Source organism: Epinephelus moara, chromosome 24, assembly GCF_006386435.1.
Source record: "Epinephelus moara isolate mb chromosome 24, YSFRI_EMoa_1.0, whole genome shotgun sequence".
Classification (NCBI taxonomy): domain Eukaryota; kingdom Metazoa; phylum Chordata; class Actinopteri; order Perciformes; family Serranidae; genus Epinephelus; species Epinephelus moara.
This window is the reverse complement of record NC_065529.1, coordinates 35,152,240-35,171,404: the sequence shown is the minus strand read 5'-3', so window position 1 is coordinate 35,171,404 and position 19,165 is coordinate 35,152,240. Positions and strand designations below refer to the sequence as shown.

Below are 19,165 nucleotides of genomic sequence, written 5' to 3'. Positions count from 1 at the left end.
CAATCTCTGTTGTAATTAAAAAAAGGTGCGCACCAACAATATTACACGGCTTTCACTTTGTCTGTCTCTCCTCTCTCCCCTCTCTCTCTCTCTGTTTCTGTCTCCCCCCTCTCCCTCCCGCGCTCACCCACTCTTCCTCTCATTGAGCCCCGGAGCAGAGAAGAGATAATTCAAAAAGCACTTGCATGGAGTGAAACATGAAAAAGAGGAGACATATGAAATTAAATTCTCTCTTTTCGCTCTATTGTTCTTTCATTTTCTCTCCTTTGTTACATAAATGCATAAATGCATAAAAGCAAGGCAAGCTAGATTCTAATTATGATTTTCACAATACTAAAAGATTTCTTCTTTTTTTTTATTAAGAAAAAATGAAAGAAAGGTGTCACAAACAAAGCAGAGTTACTGTTCCAGCACTTTGTCAAAGTCAAAGTACTGCAAGTGCTGCATCGCTGAACTTCAATAAACTTTTTCTTTTTTCCGAGTGGCCTTTCGAACAATTATATAATGAAACAGTTAAAAAACGAGACTTTGATGCCCTGATACAGCTGCTTTACGACAAAAGAAAAGAGAAAGTCACCAAATGTTTTATTTCATTTAATCAACATTGCTCTTCTTTTTATTTTTAACCTTAAAACAGGTTTGTAGCAGAAGCACTGTCTGCAGAAAGCCGCTGCATGCCTTTGTTCTGTGTGAACACGAACACAGCGGAAGGCGGTTGGTTTAGCCTATCAGCTGCAGCGAAATGCTTCTGCTCCCATGCAGATACCACACAAACCACCAAGTCTGATGGGTGCTTTCTTGAGAGCCTTGTGGTGGCCAGCGATGGTTTGAGGATGAGCAGGTCTCTCAGGGCAAGCGTGGGAAGATCCCGTGCCGTGAGTAGTAGGGTCGGGTATCGAACTCTGAATCAAATTACATCGGTACAATCAAGTAACGATTCACATTAAATCCATCTGTATCAAATGCAGTGTTGGGCAGTAACGCGTTACTGTAATAATGTTACTTTTTCCAGTAACGAGTAGTGTAACTAATTACTATAACTTTCAGTAATAATATTACAGTTACTACAAAACCAAACAACTCGTTACAACATTACTTTTGTTATCACGTCAACACTGACTTGAAATACAACATCATATCAGCGGACTCGTTTTCCTAATCATCTTGCTGCGCACATACGTTATAAAGCAACAAGCTAGTTGGAAACGCTTAGCTTAGCGGCTGGAAACATTCCCATTACTTTGATTTTGTCGGAATGAAAGATGACAAGAACACTGTTGCTGCAGGTAGTCGCACTAAAACTCTTCCCACTGCAAAAACACATCCTCAAACCTCTGGTCGGATACACCTCGGCTACTATGACAACACAACAACATGAAGCTCCAGGAAATACACCCCACCAAAGGTGAGCCCTCCTGGGTTGGCTGTAGCCCTGCACAGGCCAAACAACCAAACCTGGACTTTATTTGTGGACAGCTGCAGCTACGAAGACCAAATGAAGCTTATGGCTAGATATGTGGTGGTTGAAATGTTGCTCCATGAGCCTTGGGAAAATACCGATCACGGGCAACAGAAAACCCCCAGGTAAATAGAAGCTAACTAGCCTTAGCTACACTTAGCGGTGATTACCCTGACATCCACACAGAGGCACACATCTCAGTTTTGGGAAGATCCGCAATTACCATTCTTATGGGGTGTAACGGAAAAGTAATATAAAGAGTAGTGTAACGAATTACTGTTGGCAGGGAGTAATGAGTAAAGTAATATTATTAATTTTGAAAAGAGTAATAAGTGTTTGTACATGAGGGTGAAAACACTGGATTTAGAAAAGAGCTCCCAGACGCCTGCAGGCTGGCCACGTAGCTGCCGGCTTTATAGGCAAAAAAAGAGCTCTCCGACTCCTGCTATGGTTTCAGCATCTGGTTTATTTTATTTTCTATATTACTTTAGTAATAGCCAAGTATCACTGCTAGACAAGTATAGACACACTCAGACAGAGACAGACAGAAGATTAGCTCTGTGTGATTAGAAAAGAGCAGAGGAGCAATATTGCTTTTCTTTTATGCGTCACTCCTGCAACTTGCTCAAGAATTTTTGTTATTACAGAAATAATAGAGTACTGAAATAGGTTCTATTGGTATCTGTTCACATGTGAATGGTGCCCAACCCTAGTGACTAGCAGTGGGATGAGGAGTTAGACAACAGGGAAGAAGTCATGGTAGTTGAGGCAGATGCTGCTAGGTTTAAAACAATGGGATGTATGGTGATTGTCTTCTATGCAGAAGCTACTGTATATCCAAGGTGTGCACACTTCAGTTAAAAAAAAGCCTTTGACACTGCTTCTGTCACTGCTCTCCAGTGTTTGGACAGTCCTACTGTGCAGATGAGGGAAGGTCTCACTGTATGGATGAGGGTTTAATGTGGCATGTCGGTGCATGTAGGTGTGGATGAGACCTAGGGGTGAGGGAACAGGGGTGAGGGGGGGAGAGTGGGCTGAGAGAGATGAGTCTTACCCCAGTAGAGGGCAGTCTCTTGCCGTCAGGGTTTGGGCGCATGGGCAGGGAACTGTAGAGCCTCACACCTCGATCTGCAGCACCGTATCTGCTCTGGAGGAGGAGAGAGGGAGATTTTGAGCATAAAGAGTAAAGCATATGTAAAACATCTCAAACACAAGAATAAAACCAGAGTGAAAAAATGAATTAAATGTGCTCCAAAGTAACTTAATTTCAAAGTTATTCAAGTTTTATTTTCTCAACCAAAGAGCAAGGATCACACATAGTTCTTTTCATGGTCCTCATTTTGTTTACGAGTGCTGGTTTCATAAATTTCCGCCAAGTCGGAGAGCCTGCACATTGGCTGCCATGTTAAATCACATCACCTCATGGTGATGTACCACACATAATAACTGGATAAGGTTGGCTCAGTAGCGGCACTAATGGAACTAAGCTGTTGTGTTTGGTAGCCAGGGTTTCTGCGCTCTGCTCCACTGTACTCCTCTGCCGACTCCATCTTTCTATACGTTACACAGCTGATAATTAGAGTGTGGTGGGCCGGCTCCTCCCTGTAATTGCCCGTGTGGGTTTCAGCTGTACAACACAACCTGAGGGAGTGGTGGCAAAGCCCTCAGTAGTTGGGAAGCTAATGATTCGCAACAAGTGGTCCCTGCCAGGGAAAGACAGTGCAGCTCAGTGTGGTTCACACCGTGGCCCACAGCCTCAGCGGGGGTTACATCCCAGGATTCAATTCAAATCTCACTTTCTCTATCTCACTCCTTGTCTTCATCGCTTTCATCACTTCCCTCACTCAACTATACACATCTCGCTGTACCTCAGTGATTTCTTGATATTCTGTGAATCTTGCATTAACATCTCTTTGTGGTAACATCTGCTTAACAGTTTGCATGTTGTTTCTATCATCTGACAGTGATCACCTATTGTCTCCGTGTGGGTGTTAATTGATAAAAACGAGTTACATCTTTTTCTTTTTGGTGTTGAAGAGTCTATTTTAGCTTCTGTATGGTGCCAGCTGTTAGAGCCCTGACACACCAAGGTGATGGTCCGCTGTTAGTCAATGCTGGGCCGTGACGTTGGCTCTAGTTGGTACTCGTCCGCTTTTTTCTGGCTGATTCAGCACCCTGAATCTGCGTCAGAGCTCGTTGGTAAATGAAATCACTGATCGGCAACTGAGCTCAGTGCACAAGAAGAGAAGTAGGGAGAGCAAACAAACAGCTAAAGTCAAGCAAACATGGGGCGCTTGGTGGCTTAGTAAGTAAATCAAGCATCCCATATACGAAGGCAATGTCCTTGGTTCAATTCCAGCTTGTGGCCCTTTGCTGCATGTCATCCTCTCCCCTTCGCCTATCTTATAAAGGCAAAAAGCCAAAAAAAAAAGTTTTTAGCCATTGAGCTCTTTAGCAGAAACAGTTCGAAATTGTTTGTGTAATTGTTCGTTGACGCACGGTAAATATGCTTTCTTCTGTCAACATCGGGTTGTATCGTTCATGTGCTAACTGGCTAACTAGCATCTTGAATCTGTCCTATTGCTGGTCCGTTTTCCCATTCTGAATGACGACTACAGACTACCGCCACCTGCTGGTATCCCTTTTGCATACGTGCTAGTTGGTTGTTGGCTCTTGTCTTTGTGATGCATTCAAGTGCAACTTTATGGCACAGGAGACGTAAGGCGACACAACAGTCAGCCTTTGTCACCACTAGTTGTTTGCTGTTGCTTTGGTGTGTCTGGGCCATGAAAATAAATGCTGCAACCGGTGATGTGGAAACTGGTTTCTCATAAATAAGATAATAAAACATGAATTTATTTTAGTATATTTGGTAATGACTACTACTGCCTGCTATGTATAGTGCTTAATGGCTTTGCCACATTTGATACAAACAGTCTGCTGATGAGGATGTGATGTAGATTACTGAGGGAGAAAAAAAAACAGTGCAGCAATCTAGAACAAATAACACATTATCTCTCTCTTGTACTTAATCTTTTACTTGCTTTATTCTGTCTTCCCTTTTTCTTTTTGGCATTCAGTCTGTCACCTCACTCACACGCACTCACAATCGACAAAAATCATACACAACAACACCCAGACACACACAGACAGGGCCTCAGATTCAGACAGACGCAGTATTTGACTATATTTAACAATTGAGTGAGAAAACAACCAAAACTGACCCTGCCTTTCACGTGTAGTCAGTCACATGGTGCGGGCAAACACGCATCCGGTGCGCACATGAGCGTAGCAGGCCTCAGCTTTTATAGTGGAATCGCCATAAACACACCTTTGCAGATTGCGTTTATGGGCCTAAATGCGTAGTGATTACCTCGCAGTATGCAAAAGCTTATGTAACATACCGTGCATGAAACACAGTCGAGAAATCACAGGCTCAAAGAGCATGATTTATCCCCTATGAGCAGCGTTCTATGCAGAACAGTAACAGTATGCTGATCTAATGGCCTATCACACACAGTGTACAGTGGCAGGCTATCCCCTGAGGCAGAGTGAGAGTACTTGCTGTGTAAGGTTTTGATTTCCTGTGCTCATTATGAAAGGTGAAAACAGATGAGTAGACAGCAGTGGCCATCTCGTCGATATGGTTCGCATAATGATGACACAGCGTTATTAAAGAGAACTCTCATTTACAACTTTCCTTGATGCTGCACCGTCCTCACAACCAACAACTTAAAACACACAAGCGCCTATTCTGGATTTGCAATATGTTTTTTAAAGGTGGATTTACAGTTTTCCTTTACATCATTAGAAAAAAGGTTCTTAATGAAGGGCTGCGGCTCTACCCAGAAGAAACCCTTTTTTGAAGAAGGGGTTCTCCAAAGGTTTCTTATAAGACCAAGAGTTCATTAAGAACCTTTTCATCCACAGAATCCTTTTAGGAGAAAGAGTTCTTTGAGGATTGCTGAAAGCATGGGTGTTAAAAGATCCTCACCCCTTGAATATTCAAATGTTTACCCATGTTTCAAATGTAAATGAATCTACATCCCCTTCATCAATTCATTTTACTTGTTTTCTGCCATAGTTGATACTTTAACCATTATTTCATGCCTTACAGTAGCACTTTGGTTCAGATATACCAAATAAGCACCGTCCCTTTAGGAGGCTTTTGAAGCCAAAGGCCGCTGGACGTTGTTCCGATTGGCCCCAGGCTAAAAGCATTATTAGTCGTATAGGGATATATGGGTAATGTAGTCAATTACTGTTTTTAGAGCCCTGGGACAGGCTCAAGGTGGAACAATTACAACATAATACCTTTCATAGAGGGGCCATTGTTCTTTAACCTAAACCCCAGTTCAGATGAATGATTCATGACGAGATGAAACCGTTTTAGAACGTTGCAGAGAAAAGTTGCAGCAGTGTGAACTGGTCGGTCTGAGTTTGATTCAAGCCAGCTGATGGTGTCACCTGCAACTCACAAACACACACATTCTCACAAACACACACATTCTCATTGACTGATTAATTGGCGCTGGTTATTATTGTGGCGTATTTATTATGAATACAGTCCATGTTTTTCACTGTNGTTGCAGCAGTGTGAACTGGTCGGTCTGAGTTTGATTCAAGCCAGCTGATGGTGTCACCTGCAACTCAGCTGGTCAAAACGCCAGTGGCTGGTTTCAGAACGTAAGGTACATCCCTGTTTCAACAGCCAATCGGCTTGTGGTGAAGTCCACTGGTCAAGACAAAATGACCGCAGATGGCGTGCTGTGGCAGGTGCTCTGTCCTCACCCAGACCTCTGTTTTCATCCTCACGGGGTGCCGGTGTCGGACAGTAGGTCGCTGCTGCTGCTCGCTGTATGTGCTTACGCCCCCTCACAAACACACACATTCTCATTGACTGATTAATTGGCGCTGGTTATTCACATTATTGTGGCGTATTTATTATGAATACAGTCCATGTTTTTCACTGTTTCATCACTACTACAGATGCAGCTGTAGCCAGTATCTCACTATCACTATCCTCATTCATATTTTAAGAAGCTAAAAATTATATTCAGCCACAAAATGAGCCTGAAAAGCTGGAAAACAGAACAGAAGTACGGCGAGTTGTTGCATAGCGATGATACACTGTCTCATCTAGTTGCATTGGTGTGAACCGGCAGGTTTTTAGAATGTGCAGAACGGCACATTTCAACTCGTCTTGTTGCGAATCTTTGGTCTGAACTTGGCTTTATAGGTTGAGTTCTACTTAAAACCTCTGACAGGGTTCAAAGTGGACCTTTCATAAAAGGTTCTACTAGGATCCAAAAATGGCTCTCCTATGGGGACAAGCAGAAGAACCCTGTGAGGTTCTAAAGTGTACTCAAAAAGGCATTGTTTTTTTTCAAATTGTAATATATGTATGTATTTGCTGTTCATATTATTTGCAGTGCCATTCTAGGTCACAATCAGCGACATGACCTGGCATGTTGCGTCTCACACATCCTCCAGTCAGACATTTCTTTCTCTTCCTGCCTTGCAGAGGAGCTACTGTACACTAACTGCATCCCTCAGTGGAGACTTTTTCTTTTGTGGCTTGTTAGGTAGCTTGCCAGCATCGCTGCTAAATGAATGCCTCGCAGAATAGCTGCTTTAGCCAGCGAAGGAGCCACAGTAAGTGAATGTTTGATATTTCTCCAGTGTGCCAGGCTAATCTGGCCCTGTGGCATGCCATTACGGGGCTAATAACAGCTGTCTGCGGCCTGGAGGGGACACAAGCAGGCCTGGCTGCGCTAACTGGCCCTGACAGACTCATTAGGAGTGCTGGCACCCAGAACAGCAACAGCCAAACTCCTCACATTTCCTTGCTGGCTCACAACAGTTTGCAAGTGCACGAAGCATTGTTCTCTACACTTGTTCTCTGACACCTTTCTTTTGTTTTCAAGTCCTCACTTCAGATGCTCTAACCCCTGTCACCTCTCTTTCACTTTCTGGCTGGCTTTGGGTTTCTGTGATATTTCTACCAAAACCAGATGCTGCCAGGAGTTTATCATCTCTGTTCGACACCACGTTGAGTCTCACCACTTTTTCTTTCTTTTTTAAATCCCGCACACCCACACTCTAGTTCTGACCGAAATAGAGCAGAAGGCAGAGTTCACTTGTTCGCTCACGCTTCTGTAGTCCTCTCTGAGAAAAGTAAAGGTAAAATAAATAAACACATGAATAAATAACTCTGCAACTCACTTAGTTTCTAACTAACTTCAGTGTACAGCCACAGGAAGATGCTGCACCACACCAGGAAGAGGCTGGCATCCTCTGAACTTTGTATCAGTTACTGTAGCCGAGCCTGGCTGGGGACAAGAGGGACTTCCCCAGGCAGACAGCAAAAGCAAACATTGTCCTGTCGCTTGGCAGAGCCGAGCCAATCAGTACAAGCTGAGCAGGCAGACAATAAACACAGAGAGCCAATGACGGACGTCTGGATGTAGAACCATTAACAATAGAGGGGGGCGAACAATAGAGGGGGGCGGGGGAGGGGGGGATACAAGTTGGGCTGTGATATGTTTTCTGGCTCCACTCCTGCCATGTGACAGACGTTTATGCTCAAGATTTACATGATACTGATTACACTGATGCACGTGACAGTTTCAGACTATGTCAGACAAATTGTGTTGAAAAGTTTATTCTCTGAAATAAGCAAAAGTGCAATTTTTCTGACGAGTGATTGAAATGTCTGCCACGTTATATAACCAAGGCCAACTGCTACCGATTAATGGCCAAGATAGTTTTTCACAGATATATTGGTATCAACATGTTTGCTGTCAGAGAAATAAAAGAAATGCAGCAATAAATGTTTAATCGGCAGCATTTTTCTACATTTTTTTACTTCAAATACATTTTTAATTGATATGTTTGTATTCATAATTAATATTTAACCATATATTAAATATGTTACAAGATCTGAGCTCCTGTAAAATATCTAAGACGTGTCCTCATGTGTATGTTGTGTTTTTATGTCAACACAAAAGAATTAAAGGAGAAGCAAAAAGAACCCAGTCGCTAGAAGAAAATGTTCACACTGGACGTGTCTGTGAGCCACGAATACGTACCAGAACCATTTCAACATTTCTTAAGTGATGTAATATAAGCTGACTTCTGTCATCAGGAGAGGGAGAGGACTGCTGTTCAAAACCAAAAAATACAGTTCTTTTCTGGCCAACATTTCGCTGCGTTTTCAGTGGCGTTTGTGGGAAAAATCTGGGTGTTTTTTACCGACACATCACAACATTTCCCTACAGGCTTTGTGCCCCCAAATGTGGGTGTTTTAAGCCAAAACATTTTCAAACTATAACCAAGTGATTTTTTTTGGCCTTAAAACAGCCACAGCTTCACCACAGCATTGTTGAGAAGCTTTAAGTTTCATTGTATCCACTAACAAGTTAAGTACATTGTCCATGATTTGCAAAAATGTACAAGACGAACATTTTTTTATCATTCATAAATAAAATCCATTATCTGTCAGGCTTCATTATCTAATAATGGGGCTGTGCACTGGCAAGAATCTGGCGATACGTTATAACTAATCTAAATTATCTAACATTATGGAATATTGTTATATCCTAATGTTGTAGTTGTACTGTTGTTGCTGTTGTTGCGTTGACTTAATGTTGTGTTGTCCTGCTATTGTTATTGCTGAAGCTGTCGTGTCATGAATATGTTCTATTTTGTAATTGTGTTTTTTATATAATAGTGTCTTCTAGCAGGGAAATTATTCTTTGTTTCCTGTCCAGGGACTACAGATGACAAATAGCTTATAGCTAACTCTGGTGCAGCTAAGTAGCTGTGCACTGTCCCTGCTGAATAAATAAAAATTTAAAAAATACAAAGAAACAATACGCATCACGATACAGGGGTTATGATTCAATATTTTTTTGGGGCATTTTTTAAGCCTTTAATTGATAGGACAGACAAGTGTGAAAGGGGGAGAGAGAGAGGGAGTGACATGCAGCAAAGGGCCACAGGCTGGATTCGAACCCGGGCCGCTGCGGCAACAGCCTTGTACATGGGGCGCCTGCTCTACCACCAAGCCACCGACGCCCCATGATTCAATATTTTTTGATACTGTAGGAGATAGATTGCAATATTTTTAATCTTATTTTAGGAGAACTGTCACAATATAAAAAACACATAACCATAAGTAAGTTTAAAAAGTTAATTTATTTGCAATCAGATCAGCAGGAACTGCATTTGTATTTATCACAGCCCCTGAAACACGCTTTTGAGTATGTTGGAGTGAAAGAGTGAAATGGCGGACGATGTACTGGGCTTTAAACACTACACAAAATGAACCACTGCTACAAATGTTTGCATGTAAACTACTAATTAAAAATCAATACAATACAACAGAGCGTAATGTCATGATACTCAAGTGTGTTAATATTTCCACCTCTATCTAATAAATATTCATCATCTTTATTTTTCTCCAAATCAGCAGCCTAGAGCACAGTAGATGCTACGATACACCTACTCATTAGATATCAGCGTTGCCTTTTTATAGGCAGGGGTGGTGGGGCGCTGCAAAGCCAAAGGCACAGCTGTGGGGGTATAGTTACCTGTAACGTTAGCTGTTGCATGTTATATTATTTACGCAGATCTGGACTTAATGGAACACATGTGTGTCTACAGCCGACATTCTTCCCAGATTAGCTGAAAGGCCTGCACACATCAGACTCCACCGATGGGAGGAATGCAGGGCCTAGACCGGCTTATGGGGAAACCCTATCACTCATCTATAGTATACAGTAATGTATGCACACACACACATGATCATGCATGTACACACGTACTGTATTTATACATCATGGAGACAGCGCTCCATACTGTATGTACAGTATGCACTCAACAATGCATGCACGCTGACACAAGAAGATCAATGATACAAAACGTTACCCTCATTCCAGATCCAGTCCCTGCATTGTTCAATTCAGCTTCCTGTGGTGCTGCTCTTCCTGATATTTCAACTGCTAACATACGTTATCCTGTCAATTCTGTTGCATAAACACATTACACAATATCAGTCGCATATCTAGCTGCGCTGGTCTAACAGTCAATAACAGAGTATGAATCACTTTTTCAGTGGTTTGTAGAGACTTAAGTCTGAGAAAAAACTGCAGCGTGCAAACATTGGTTTGCATATCGTAATGAATCATTTTCCTTCATAGATTTTGTACTGATTGTACAGCTTGGCAATATATTGTTATTATATCAATACTGTGAAATGAGACTAGATATTGTCATTGACTGTGGAGTGTAATATCTTAAGTGCTGTCATTTCCTGGTTTTAAAAGATGTGTTATCGTAAAGTGATGTAATTTTCTGCATTTAGCAGCGTGTTGCAGCTGTACTTTGATCTACTATTACCCACTTTGGCGTTATTTCTACATTACTTATGATTATTTATCAAAAATATCTTATCATTACAACAATTTGGTCAATAATATTGATTTCCTCCATACGGCTGAGTCCTAACTGAATGTGATATGATCTAATTTGATAGCAAATGATTCAGATATAATTTACATACATACATACAGCTTTGTTTTTTACAGTGGTGCCCCCAGAAATTTTTCATAGGGGTGGCCAGATGGGTGCCACTGGAAATCTTGGTGTGGTTCATCAAAATCAAAATGCATAACTGAACTTCAGGAATTCTATTATGGTGTATATGAGTGCTTTCACACCTGCCCTGTTTGGTTCAGTTCAATCAAACTCAAGTTCATTTACCCCCTAAGTGCGGTTTGTTTGGGCAGGTGTGAACACAGCAGTCGCACCTCGTTTTCAAACTGTATGGTTTGACTAAAATGAACAATGACAGCAATATAGTCCACGATGACCAGCGCTAAAATCAACCTGCGTAGTTGTCCCTCCATTGTGACATTAGAAAGTGTCACATTTATCTTGCAAGTGTACTCTTCTTCAACGTTTTGCTGCATGAAAATTCTGATCAATCAAAAGCAGCTTTCTTGCACAAGGCATTTGATCTGGTCCGCTTATAAATGCTGCCATGAGAACATGAACCAACTCTAGGCAATCATACAACTTTGTTACAAAATAAGTCCCTGATTCAGACCAAAGCAAGACAACTCTAGGTCTGACAGCACCCTTATTATATAGGCTAGTTGAAAACTATGTCAATGTAAGTGTTAAGGAATCACGAACTGATTCACTTTGGTTTCTTATTTTACAATTACTATTCCTAATCATCTGATGTACATAGACTAATACCACAACTACAATCCTGTTTTTATGTTATCTTTAAACTTGCCTGTATTGGTTTTGATCCTACCAGTTGTCTATGGTTTAAAAACTATCTCTCTAATAGACTACAGTGTGTAAAAATGGATGATGTTCACTCAGATTTCCTTAATATTTCAAAAGGTGTTCCACAAGGTTCGGTGTTAGGGCCGATATTGTTCTCAATTTTTATGTTACCTATCCATACATGTTAGGTTATTCACTGTTCTTCACATAGGCTGGTTGTCCTTTTTCCTTTAAAAGACAAATATACAACTTTTATTTTAAGGAGTACACTGATTGTAAGGAACAAAACAATTACTGGGTACAGGCCTACTCACATTTAGGAGAAACTCGTGGGTACCCAATAGAACCAACTGTCATTCAGATATCTTGAGGTGAGAATTCAAGGGACCCTTTTAAAAAAGGCCATGCCAGTTGTTCCCTTGCCAACATTTAGCCTAAATTAAAGTGTTATTTAGCCTGTTTCCCAACATGCTATGCTGACATGACATGATTGCTACCAATGGATGCCTTGATTTATCTAGTTTTACAAGATACTACTACCTCCCTAGCCCCCTCTTGGCCCACCCTTAAGGTGCCAATGGCTCTATTCAAAGCTGAATTCCCAGCTCAGTTTGGACGGATGTACAGTATGTCAGGGAACCTTAAATTGACAAATTACTTGCAGTGTTAGGTTTCTTAACTTAATGAAACCAACTTTACTTTGCAGGGACTTGGGTTTGATGGTAATATAGCCACAGTATCTCTGCTACCATCTGTGAGTTTTAGCCTTTAGACCCTGGAAACACATTCTGAGTGTTGTTTAATTCAAAGGAAAAGACAGACTTAAACTCTGTATAAACAGAGAAGTAACTTTAATATATGGCTCAAGGTTCATGTACAGAAATGCGTTCAGACTCCACTGCTAAGCCAGTACTTGTGTAATATAGTGAATCAATACAGAGCATTGATTACTAAAGGCTGGAAGCTACAGACCTGAATTGCAAAAACATATTGACTCTCATGTATACAGTGATTGTTTGTTTAGATTTTTCTGTTTATTTTCGCATAGATTAGAATTCAGCAGGTTTGTCACATCCCATTCGGCTGTATTTGTAGGTATTATTTATTTACACACTTGCAGTGAGAGACGGACAGATGAGTTGTGTGTGTGTGTGTGTGTGTGTGTGTGTGTGTGTGTGTGTGTGTGTGTGTGTGTGTGTGTGTGTGAAAGAGATGTCAGCTGAGGCCTAAGCAGCTCGACCATAACCAGGACATGAACCCAGGGGCTACCTGCCTCAGGCCACTACTGACACTCAAACTACTGATCACACCATGGGGAATATCCAGCTAACACCACAGTTTGAGCCGGGGCTATTTATAGCTGACCGCAGCTTTTACTATCCATCCACTCCTGGTGTAAACTCATGTGAGCTTATATGTTCGTACATGCTTACGCCTGTGCTTTTAAGGTGGGAACAGCTGATTATATAACAACCGTTATAAAACTTCGCATCATGTCTCCTATCTTCTTTTGTCCTCTTCTGTTGGCTCGTCACTTCTCCTTACCCCTCGCTGCGCCTCCACCCTTCCTCCTGCTGCCTTATCTTCTGTTTATATTTCTCCAATGTTTTTTGTCGCTCCACCGGTCGACGCAGATCGTAATTTACACATGAGCACAATACAACAGCAGAACCTCCGACATCAGCCTCTCTCTGTCTTGCTTTCCATCAATATGTATATCCATCTATCTCTCTATGTGTCTTTTATTCCTTTTCTCTTTACTCTCAGTCTCCTGGCATTACTAGAGCGAAGCAGGATGTGTTGAAATGCAAATACATGCTCGTGTTGTTAAACACTTAAAACCTACAGTGGAAAGTGAGGGCGAGGAGGTCACATTTTCCTTTGACTGTCATAATTTCTGACCCAACTCCTGCCTCAATGTTTTCTAATGTGGATGATGGAAAACCTTATTCTAACATCAATATTGTGGGAGCTCTTTACCTTAAAAGGACAGTTCACCCCGAAATCAAACATACATATTTCATTTCTTACCTGTAGAGCTATTTATCAGTCTAAAGTGTTTTGGTGTGAGTTGCTGAGTGTTGGAGATATCAGCCATAGAGATGTCTGCCTTCTTTCAAATATAATGGAACTAGATGGCACTTGGCTTGTGGTTTGACAAACTGAACATCATGTCTCTTTCCGGAAATCATGACCTGGTTACTCAAGATAATCCACAGACTTTGTTGTGAGCAGTTTCATGTGTTTCTACCAAACTGCACCTGTACAGAAGGAAGCATGCATGTACCCTATTGGGCTCGTGATAGAGCAAGATGTGAACAATAATGGTGTCCACTGTGGCTGAGCCGTAATGTTAGTCAGCTCATACCCTTCATACACCAAAATTGGTGTGTATATGCATGTCTTTTAAAATAGGTAATAGACTTCTTTCCCATTGCCAGTCACATTCAGCATGACGGATGGGCTGGAGAACAGGGTAGTCAACAGCAGAAAGCAGCATGGAGTCCAGTAAAAATGTTACGGTAGTTCTAGTTTTGTATCTCTTACTTCCTTAGTGTCTCTCTCAGAATTTGAAAGGATGTTTAAACACTGCTTTGATGACATAAATTTAATAATATAAATATAATATCTGGTGATATTAAACCAGACACATGCAATGCCATCTTAGGTGGAACCCGACATCTGTTAGCTCTGTCCCACTTGCAACATAAGACAATATGACATGGTTGTGGCAAAAAAGGAATATTTCAACTCTTTGGAAAACTGAGGCTGTGCCTTCTTTTAAGACCTGGTGGGAGGAAATCACCAACTTGTTACACATGTAGAGAGTAAGATACAGTGTTTCCCTCAGCTCTGTAATCTTTGATTAAACATGGCAACAACTCATGTCTTATTTATTGAGAAAAGCCTAAAGTGTTTGCATGTATGTAGAGATACTTGTTCATGATGGGTTGGACAAACAACATTTGTGTGCCCGTATTATATGCGTATGTACAGACATCCATTCCGTAGTTGGTGCTGAACTTCTTGCTGGTCATACTACTACTTTTGTTTTTGTACTGTTAATTTTTTTGGGTGGTGTATTTGTGTTTGTTAAAATCTAAAAATCTACAAATAAAATATTAAGAGAAAAAAACACTGCTTAGTTAAGATGGACAGTACTTTGTGCCACCAAAGAAGCTTAAATTGGCGTCCCCCCAGGCATTGTATTTCTATCACTGCTAATTGAAAATGGAGCCAATAAATAGCTGTAACTAACATTTGTCCCGGGAGTGAATGCCAACTGTAACCTTTCCCATAAGATACAAAAGCCAGATGTTGGTGGGTGTTAGTGGGTTTTATGTCCAGTGTGAAAGGAGCATCAGTTGCGTGAGGTAAGCTAGCAGCAGATTCATGCCTCCTTCTGTGCTGTGATACAGTTGGCTAGTTCATAGAAAGAAAATAGTTCCTACATGAAACTGCTCACAACAAAGCCTGTGGATTATCTTGAGTAACCAGGTCATGATTTCTCAAAAGAGACATTGCTGTTGAGTTTTTCAAATGTTGTTTTGACACTTTGAGCACCACAAGCTGAGTGCCATCTAGTTCCATTATATTCAAGAGAAGGCAGACATCTCTCCAGCCGATATCTCCAACACTGTGCAATGCACACAAAATCAATTTGGACTGATTAATAGCACTACAGGTAAATGGAAAAATATGTATTTTTAATTTTCGGGTGAACTGTCCCTTTAATCTCATCTTGAGCCAGAGGTGCTGTGTTTGTTGAAACCTCCACTGTAACCACACCTTTAAATGTGATAAACAGCTAAAACTATTGTGCTATTTTTAAGAAACACAATTAACAGTGAAAATAGAGGTTACACATCTGCAGCACAGTTTTGGTTTCCGACACTGTGCTCATTTCTCAAACTTTTATGACACTGTGCTGCTCTCCTTTCTCTTCCCCCGACTCTTTCTTGTTCTTTCTATCTTGACTTTCTGTGTCTGTACCTGCAGCTACAGAGGGCTGTCACAGAAAGTAGATTCTGTATCTACTGGAACAACAATGCAGAGCTTGGCTGCATGTTTTCAGGCACGTAGATAGAAAATTCAACAGCACCATCTAAAATTGCACCAAAGCTTTAGATACAAGCTGAGTGGATTATTGAGTGGATTAAACGCTACTTTTTTTTTTTAAAACTCCCCACACAGGAAAATGGAATAAAAAGTTGTAGATGTAATTAAAGATTTTCGCTCCAGTCAATGGTCAAGTACAGTTTGTTGTCGGGTTTCATCAAAGTGCCAAATTAAAGACTAAATTGGTTCGGTTCAAATGAAAGAAAAAGTAATCAAGCGTCATCTACAGTAAAGCTGAATGTCAGAGACATGCAATCTGTTCGTGAGTTATGTCATCAAAGGCAGGTTTAAGAATGCCACACAGACCTCTACATCTCTTACCAAGGATAACATGTGCTGGGAAAACTACTGAAATTTGTTTTCTCTCTTTTTACTTTCTGCCCTTTGTATCGCGTTTGACACAGAAGCGGGAGAGATGGAGCACATTAATAAAGTGCAGTTGGTGCCCTTGCTCTGTCTGATACAGACGTGAAGAAAAGAAACTTTTTATTTTCATTTATCTGGGTTTTTTTTTCCAGAACCCCTCATCTTTTGACGTGGTTTCCTGAAGGCAAAACAACATGGCGTTACAACAATACAACTTACCAACAACTGACAAGCAGAGCCAGCACCTCTGTGCTGTGCGCTGGCCACAACTAGTGTGCTACTGGCAGAAAACAGATGGTTGGGAGAAGATTTAGCTAATACAAAAACAGGGGATTTTCTCCTTTTTTTTTTCCCGAGAAGACATACACGCAAAGGCTAGATTAGTTTAATACAGGCAGAAGCTGAGGAGAATAATTCCTTTAACAAATTGGGATTGCTGAGGAGAGCAGAGACTCCCCCGAATGTCAGTTTGCATTTGTCATCTGATTTCATGAGAAATTCTGCGCCTGTGATATAAATGTTCTCATGTTTCCTTTAACAGAACTTAGCAAATACAACACCATCTGTGCTGCATTATAAGGATTTTTAGCAACACAGTAACGCTGATAGTAAGACAGGAAAAGGAGCGGTGCTGACACGATTAAACGATTAGCAACAGGAATTTAATGGACAACATTTTTAATGATCGAGTAAACATCCTCTGATTCCAGCTTGTCAAATGTGACAATGTGTAGCTTATCTTTGCTTTGTACGGTTCTATACTGAATATTCTTAATATTTTGGACTCTTTGTTGGATAAAACAAGCACCCTGAAGACATCATCTTTGGCTTTAAGCATGGGCGTACAGTAGATTGGAGGCGAAAGCAGGGGACATGTGCTCCATAATATTTACAACATGTGCATTTGTCTCACCTATTAAGAACATGAAAGTAGCAGAGGAGTGTGTTTTGACAAAATGAAAGCCATGTGCACCACAAACTGATACAGAAAAGGCACAGATCGGTGCATAAAAATTCAGAATAAAGGCAATTAAGTGTTTGACACTCAGAATCTTGTGTTGGAAATCCCCCAAACCCCTCTTTCATATGTGCCCACCTCTAATGGTAAAACGAAACCTACACTCTTGGCTCTAGGCGATCATAATCTGCATTTTTCACAACTTTCTGACATTTTTTAGACTGAAGGTCAACTAAGTAATCTGAAAAACAAAAAAACAGAATAATCAGTAAGTGTCAAAGGTTCAGATTTTAAATTTTGGATTGTAATGAGTCAGCGCGTCTTCATCTCTTATTGGCATTGCCCTACATTAATAACATAATCTGAACTCGGGTGTAAATCACGAGTTTAATCATGATACGAAATTATATTGACCCTTTGGACAACGATACAATATTTGCTGATATCCCAATCTGTCACAGTACGATTTCGATTCAATTCAATTTAAGGGCCTGCAAGACAGTATCAGTAAATATCCTCAGTCTTCCTCTTGGCTGCTTGCCATTATCTTCCTGGCACTAACACTGTTTAAATGTTTATGAAGGAGGTGTGTCTGGATGGAAATGGTAACACAGATTTGTCATGGTAATTTCACAATAAAGGTGTATCTTAAAGATGGTGATACGAATCAATGATGGTAGATTGTTGATCACTGAATTGATATGTTGGTCAAGATTGATGTATTGTTACACTCCCAAATTGAACATGGTCTTGTTTGATTGTGTCAGAAGCAAAAACAAGATGTATTAACTCCATACTATGTGGTCAGTTGCAGCACATTCTCACTCCCAAGCTTGGCCAATGGCCCTAAACATTATAACTATGATGTCCTGGTACCTCTCATGCATCAAGTTTGGACGTTCAGGGCGGTGGTGTGTCAAGTTACGCGTGTTACATGCGTTCAATTTTCACAGGAAATATACAGTTTCTTCTTGTTAAATGCACACAATCTGTTTAAAGTATTTAACAAATTTTGTTTTATCGTTTACTTCCTTAGGTTTAGGCAACAAAACCACATGGTTAGGTTTAGAAGAAAATGTCGAGTTTGGGCCCAACGTACGTTTGTTACTGACGTAATGTGAAGTCATATGATGTCACTACTGTAACATGCTACACGTCCTAACACACTACGCAGTTACTAAAATAACTGACTGACTTTTGGTTTCACACAGGACACAAACAGTGATCTCCCAGGTGAAAGTCCAGAGTTTGTTTGACCCATTCTGTCACAACTCAAGTTTCTTAGGTTGTTTTTTATTTCATTCACTCACATCTCCTTTCAGACCACTTCACCTCCTGCCCCTGTGTTTTCCCTCCCTTCTGATGACTCCACCTGTGTCTGATTGTCGGTCCCACCCTGATTAGCTTCACCTGTGTCTCGTTATCCTTCCCCTCACCACAGTATTTAGTGTGTGTCTTCTTTTCTCTCAGTGCCAGCTCATCTCAGCTCCTTGTGTGTCTAGCGTTCTAGCCTTTGGTATCCCTGTGTCCTTTTCTTTTTTTTTTTTGGATGTAGCCTGCCTCTGCCTCATCCATACTGGATTATTTGCCTCCATTGATAGTCCCTCTATGGACCAAACCTTCCTTTTGACCAGTGAAGACTGTGTTATTTTATCTGAACTGTCTCCTGAGTCATGTGTTTGAGTCCACTCTCACCTGGTTCAAGAGTTGTTACACATCCACCTCCCCTCCAACCTGTCCTGTGTGGACTTTCTCGCTCATTTTACTATGGTGGTTGCTCATAGCGTCAAAAAATGCCACCGCCCAGTGCGTCTCATACCGCAGCTAAAGGGTGCCTCTGTGTCTTGGTATCTGACGCTGATGGCTGCTGACCAAGCGTCCATATTTGACGAGTTGGGGCTGAGACTGGGTTGTGAATTTAAAGCATTGGAATCTGAGTCAGTATTGAAATATGCCACTCT

At 41.1% G+C, this 19,165-nt stretch overlaps 1 protein-coding gene across 4 annotated transcripts in view; it reads right to left on the bottom strand.

The window, feature by feature from the left end:
• tox2 (TOX high mobility group box family member 2) overlaps positions 1–19,165 on the bottom strand; it is a 143,646-nt gene that overhangs the window by 91,323 nt on the left and 33,158 nt on the right. For all 4 annotated transcript variants that reach the window (XM_050037223.1, XM_050037226.1, XM_050037224.1 and 1 more), the window contains exon 2: positions 2,514–2,606. In XM_050037223.1, the coding sequence (XP_049893180.1) occupies positions 2,514–2,606 (93 nt within the window). The remainder of the gene's footprint in view (positions 1–2,513; positions 2,607–19,165) is intronic.